Source organism: Limulus polyphemus, unplaced genomic scaffold (assembly GCF_000517525.1).
Source record: "Limulus polyphemus unplaced genomic scaffold, Limulus_polyphemus-2.1.2 Scaffold2724, whole genome shotgun sequence".
Taxonomy (NCBI): domain Eukaryota; kingdom Metazoa; phylum Arthropoda; class Merostomata; order Xiphosura; family Limulidae; genus Limulus; species Limulus polyphemus.
The window spans coordinates 135186-142232 of record NW_013668334.1 but is presented as its reverse complement, the minus strand read 5'-3'; the positions used below and the strand labels follow the sequence as shown (position 1 = coordinate 142232).

Sequence of the window (7047 nt, the reverse complement as noted above, 5' to 3'; positions counted from 1 at the left end):
GCCCCCACGGCTGAAAGGGCGAGCATGTTTGGTATGATGGGGATTCGAACCCGCGACCCGCAGATTGCGAGTCGAGCGCCCTAACCACCTGGCCATGCCGGGCCAGATTAAAGGCAAATTTTATATTACTGGATACGGTAACATGAGTGCATGTGCGCTGCGTCATTACAATGTCTGTAATGTTAGCCAGGCACGGTTGAAGGGTCAATACAATAAAAATAATAAATAGATGTATAATGTTACGAGACTTAAGCTATTTAGTCTAAACATTTACTTTTCGTTTATAATTTGTAGTCATTCTAGAATGAAAGAAGCATAATTTATATTTATTTTCTAATTGGTTATGTTGGTTACGAGATCGGTCAAATCTATTGAATCCGTAGAGACTCATTAGTGAAAATAGCAGATAAAATAGAAACGTTTGATAACTATCTGGACATTATAAAGATTTCGCATATGAAATTTGAAAATTTTCTGATGCATGAAAATATTTTTAATCTTAAAATAAAAATACTTTGCATGTTGGATAGGTAACAAGTGAAAAGACAAAAATGGTATGAGAAATTTTGCTTAACAAACCTTGAGAATTAATGTTTTGCGTACGAAAACATTGTAATGTTAACTGATAATCTGGCAAATTTCGTTAACATTCGCTTACTAATTTAAAAGTTATAGCATGAAAACTATAACAAGCACACAATGGTTACGAGGATGATCCGACGGACAGAGCCAGTGTTGAAAGGGTTAATTTGTATTGCACATATTGCATACCTGGCCCATTCCTACTATAACTACTACTGTACTTATAATACGTAAATAAAGTCCACATTCATATAGAATTTTCTGTAAGTGAAATAAGAGCAGAATAAAAATAAAACACGCAAAAAAGCGTTTATTGCGTTTGTACATTTTTCAAGAGTTTCAAATAAACTTACTTTCCCAAAACTCCCCTTTCCTAAAACTTTTAAGAAACGGAAATCGCTCAAGGTGTATTTCTTTCTTTGCTGGGTTTTGGAAACTTTGGGTGTAATCATAGAGGACTGTGTTGGTGTAGCGGGTTTTTCTGAGGATTTATTTCTCCGAGCACTGCTCGCCTGCTCCAACAAACGATCATACTCCTCGTCCGAATCACTGCTGTAAGAAGACGGTGGAAGAACAAAAGACAGAGATATCTCAGGTGGAGTTCCTGTCTTTGTAGTCACAGTAGGTGGGTAGATATCTGTATGAGAAAACAGTTCAGTTACTTAATATCATTTGATCTAAAACAAAAGCTTATAAATAAAAGTATACATTTTTGTTTAACAACTAAACCTAGATTGTAAAACTTCTAGGACTTCAGTACTTGTAGAAACAAAAATATTCAGATGATAAATCACAAAACATTTAAGATGCAATACTGAGTGGCCCAAGATTCAAGCATAGCCGTCCTTAATTTTAAACTAATGACGAGAAGAAAGGCAACCAGCCATAAGCAATCAACGCCCCAAGGGCTATGTATCAAATAACGAAATGAGTGTTACTTTTATAACGCGTTCAAAACTGAAAGTGGTGAAGCGTTCAACATCATCGCCTCTTGAACCTTGAACCCTTTGGTAAGCAATCCGCCACGCTAGCCACTAGACCACGTCCAGTATTTGTTGAAGTGGACTAATTTTACCCATGTTACCCCATTAATATAAACATAACTAACGATTTGTTATAATTTTATAAATCCCCCCTCCCAGAGGTTCAGCAGTAAGTCTTTGGACTTGTAACGTTAAAAACTGGGTTTCAATAACTGTGGTGAACACAACGCAGATAGTTCATTGTGTAGATTCGTGCTGAACGGCAAATAAACAAAAATTTAATAAAAAAGATATCACAAAATATTATGAAAGTTGGAATTATTTAGCCCCACCTCGTGATGTTAGTTTTAATTTTATATAAATACTTCTCACCATATTTCCCAGCTATATATCCTATTTTACAGTAATAATGTCACTAAAAAAAATTCTTACCTTTCTTAACCGATGCCAAAACTTCTAATAGTACCGTACTTGCCGGTGTATAAGACGGTCCTTTTTATTCTTAAAACAATGCCTGATTTTATCTCTCGTCTTATACACAGGTTAAAGATAGAGTTCCAGTAAGAACTCTCCGATTAACAGCATATTTAACCAAAACTACGTTGTTCTTTTTACTTTTGTTTCCTTTTTTGAGTGAGTGCGTTTACATGGTCCCACCTACTGCGTTACAATAACATATTTGTAATTGTATCATTTGTCTTTATTCTTCATAACTAGAAGTTATTTATCACACATGCTAGTTACAATTAATCAAGACATTTTTGATTTGAAATGTATTGATCTCATCCGTCATACTAAAATAATGCTAATATTTTATCAATATAGTGATCTACTATAAAAACATGTTTACAAAATTAGTGTACGGCACAGAAACGTTTTTCTTAAGGTTTAGTATTTTTTGTAATATAAAAGGAGTTCAACTGTGATGAAAACTTTATAAAGTTGTTTATTACATGTTTGTGACTTAAGTTATGCCACATTGAGCTGTCTGTAGCGTTTGAAAAGCATAAAAAAAATCCCATTTGTGGTTGTATTGATTATCCCAGAGCGCAGGTGAGCACAGTTTAAAAATACTTTTTTACAAAAGTAACATCCTAGACTTGCTTGACAATAGAGGGCGTCCTATACACTGAATCTCAAAGAATTACATTTAATTTGCTCAAAAAATAAATGCATGGTCGACTTATACACCGGCAAATACGGGAGTTTTGGTAACTCCATATAGCACATTCTTACTTTTCATAACGGTATCAGTTCTCGGTTAACTCCATTTAACACATTCTTACCTTTCTTAACTGTTGTTAACACTTCTGATAGTAGTTTTGGTAATTACACGTAATAGATTTTTACCTTTTTTAACTGTTGCCAACCGTTATAAAAGTTTTGTTTAACTACATGTAATACATTTTACCTTTCTTAACTGTTGCCAACACTTCTGATAATAGTTTTTGGTTAACTCCACATAAGTTGGGTACGTGTATCGCACATTTTCGGTGACAGTTCAGCTTACATTCTGAAATCATCACATACTCTAGTTTTGAATATGTTTTCATACAGAACAACACTTAACTATATGTATTGTTATTTAAGAAAGCCTTCTCTCGACCTTCTTTTCTTTGTTTAATTATTTTCGACTAAGTTCCTTTAGACGTCACGTGCTTGTTACATGTTAAAACTCAGAACACACAATGCACTAGGTGATTTAATGTAAGCGAAGCGCGATGTTAGTAGCTCAGTAGAAAATTAATGCTTTCCTTAATTTAAAGACAAGCTTTGTCTAATAGCTATTCTGTGTTTACGTCATGTACCTTGTCAAGTACAGTCTTGTGTTAGGCTTTTTATTTGTGTAGCCTCATCAACCTCTTCATTTTATAGTTTCTGGTGAATTGATCGCTATTAATCCTCTAGCATTCTTCACGTTCGTAAACCGAAAATAGCACGGAAAAGTTAAAACATGGACAACAATTTATAGTTTAACTACTGTAAAGAATTAGTTTAAACAGCGAAAAATGCTACAAGAAATAATAATAGACGCAATACGTATTACCCAGGTCTCTAAAAGCAAGATACAACTTTACCCGTGGACTTGTTAACAACTTACTCAATTGTTTTTGTTTTTTACAATAACTTATTCAATCATTTTTTCCTTTACAACAACCTACTCAGTCGTTTTTCTTTACAACAACTTACTCAATCGCTTTTCTTTACAATAATTTATTCAATCGTTTTACATGACAACAACCTACTCAGTCGTTTTTCTTTACAACAGCTTACTCAATCGTTTTTCTTTACAATAATTTATTCAATCGTTTTACATGACAACAACCTACTCAGTCGTTTTTCTTTACAACAGCTTACTCAATCGTTTTTCTTTACAATAACTTATTCAATCGTTTTACATGACAATAACTTATTTAATCGCTTTTGTTCACAACAACCTACTCAGTCGTTTTTCTTTACAACAACTTACTCAATCGTTTTTCTTTACAATAACTTATTCAATCGTTTTACATGACAACAACTTATTTAATCGCTTTTTGTTCACAACAACCTACTCAGTCGTTTTTCTTTACACTTTGTCACAGCCGAGTAAAACAACGACAAGATTTTTAAACCTTATGGTTGTTACAACCTCATATTCAATCAATTGATGATAACCAAAAAACTAAAACACGGTTAATAAATGGCCAAGGTTTCTGTAATAATAATCCAGGTTGAAAGAAGTTTTAGAAATCCATTAAGGTTGCATTAAATTTAATTTTCATATCTTTTTTATGTTTGGAAAACTGATCCTTAACAGTTTATTCATTTCATTAGAGGGGTTCAGTTAATTGAATTTATTTTTTGATACTTTTTGGTTTCTATAAACGTCACGACAATGTTTTCGTTTGACGTCTGATGAGAGCGAGTACTCAAAACGTAAACAAATCAATGATAATACTAACTATATACTGATTATTTTTTAATATTTGTAACTATCTTTTGAAGATATTAAATCTACTTGCTTTTATTCTTTGTTTTAACTGTGCATGAATTATCATTGCTTCTCTTTTAAATTTCTATCAAATTTCCAGACTTTTCTATACAACAGTTATATAAGAATTTATTCAATCGTTTTTTACCACAACTTACTCTACATAGTAACAACGATTGGTTAAGTTTTGGTTAACACATCGTAACAACGATTGAGTAAGTTTTGGTTAACACATAGTAACAACGATTGAGTAAGTTTTGCTAAAGAAACACGACTAAGTAAACTGTGGTAAAAAACGGTTATAAAAGTGGAAAAAAACTGGATGTACTATAATAATATATATATATAGTTAAACGCTTCCTGAATGGCACAAGTGAAAGCTTTTTGGTATAAGTATTTTCGTCTTATCAAAACTGTGTGTTAAAGGATCTTTGTTTGACTTACAGTTGCTCGTGTGGTCAAAAATAGTGGTTCAAGTCTTTTGGTCTACTTAATACTTTGTAGAACAGTTGCATGTTAAAATATTTCAGTCGATTCAGTGTTGTCAGGTACAAATATTCTGGTTGATTCACTGTTGCATGGTAAAAAAATGCTGATAGATTCAAACTTAACTCTGAAAATAAATGTTTCTTATGTTCACCCACATAAACCTATCTTTTATAATGTGTCATACTTTCATGCTGAATGAACTTTAAAAGTTTAGTTACTTATCTTCGAATAAGAAATATCTTACCGAAAAAAAATTAAATACCAGAGATCGCATTATCGTGCCAAATGATAAATTGAATAAAACGGAGTATTGAGTAGAATATATTGTAAAACTCCAAGAAATGTTATGTATGATATGTTAATACATAGTAACAACGATTGAGTAAGTTTTGGTTAACACATAGTAACAACGATTGAGTAAGTTTTGGTTAATACATAGTAACAACGATTGAGTAAGTTTTGGTTAACACATAGTAACAACGATTGAGTAAGTTTTGGTTAACAGCACTGTTCTAGCTGTGAATTATTTTTCTTCACATCCTGCTAGCCTCTGAAAGATTGATCACTTACTTATACGGTTAATATATATCATCAGAACTGTTTGTCTCTTTACTAATGCACAGCTCCAGACCGTTACATAACTTCGAATTTAGGTTGTGATGAATCATATTATATCCATTACAAATCAACACGTAAGAGTTTAGTTTTTAACCTTACACTTTTTCTAGCTCTCTTCCTCTCTCTTGTAAATGGAAAGCATCTCTTGGATTTTGTTTTTGTTCCACGTCACTGAGTGCAAAGAAGTTCGCCACACAAGCACTAATCCATTACGTTTATTTACTTCGGTGTCGTTAACAATACTACAAAAGTTACAAAGTTTTTCGTGCCAAGGTAAGAATTTTTTGTGAAGATGCACAAGAGACGTCATTAGGTCGTAAGGGGGTATTCACTATTTAACGCTCATACTTCTGATAAAGTACATTTCGTAACACTATTACTTTTTTTTTACCATTGAGAAATACTACATCTACATTATCACCATGGCCCATCACTGTCACACTATCACCATGAACTACTATTGTCACACTTTCACCATAGACCACCAGTGTCACGCTTTCACTATGGGCCATCAGTGTCACACTTTCACCATAGGCCATCAGTGGCACACTATCACCATGAACTACTACAGTGTCACACTATCACCATGGGCCATCAGTGTCACAATATCACCATGAACTACTACTGTCACACTTTCACCATGAATTATCACTGTCATACTGTCACCACGAACTATTACTGTCTTATTGTCACCATGAACTATTACTGTCATACTACCAACGTGAAATGTTCCTGCCACACTATCACCATGAGCTATTACTGTCACAATATCACTATGAATTATTACTGTCACACTATCACCGTGAAATATTACTATCACACTGTCACTATAAAATATTATTTTCACATTATCACCATAAAATATAACATAAAATTTAAGAGTACCAAAAGACCTGTTGGTCCATATAGGCCATCCCGTCCACCAAAATAAACTAAACTTAAAATAAAAAACTCAAAGCTAATCCTTATCATTCAAATATTTATCAAGCTATCCCTCAAACTCTCACCAAATCTAAGGACATCCAATTCTAAAGACCAACAACACAGTTAGAAAAATAAAACTGTCTTAGCTGAAAAATGACTTACCCTAACAACATTTATAGTTGTGTCTAGCCATACCATTCTCACCATTAAGTAAAACAAAAGAAGAAGAAGAAAATGATGTATCAACATTATCAGTTCCCTTAACAGCCTCAAAAACCTCAATAATATTCCCTCTAACTCTTCTTTTTCCAAGAGGACACAATTTGAGAGATCTTAACCTGTCCTCGTATGACAACCTTTCCATGCCAGGTGTCATCTTAATACCCCCCCCTCTAAACTCTTTTGAACCAATTCCAGTGCGTCCTGGCTTACCGTAACACCGAGAACAATACCAGTGGACTCCCTTGAAAAGCACGT

The 7047-nt window shown here is 33.4% G+C and overlaps 1 protein-coding gene across 1 annotated transcript in view; it reads right to left on the bottom strand.

Annotated features, from left to right (window-relative positions):
• LOC106467740 (putative protein kinase C delta type homolog) overlaps nt 1-7047 on the bottom strand; it is a 62843-nt gene that overhangs the window by 16937 nt on the left and 38859 nt on the right. Inside the window, exons 10-11 of the mRNA XM_022395926.1 lie at nt 2977-3078; nt 936-1219 (exon numbers count right to left, since the gene is read on the bottom strand). Of these exons, the coding sequence (XP_022251634.1) occupies nt 936-1219; nt 2977-3078 (386 nt within the window). The remainder of the gene's footprint in view (nt 1-935; nt 1220-2976; nt 3079-7047) is intronic.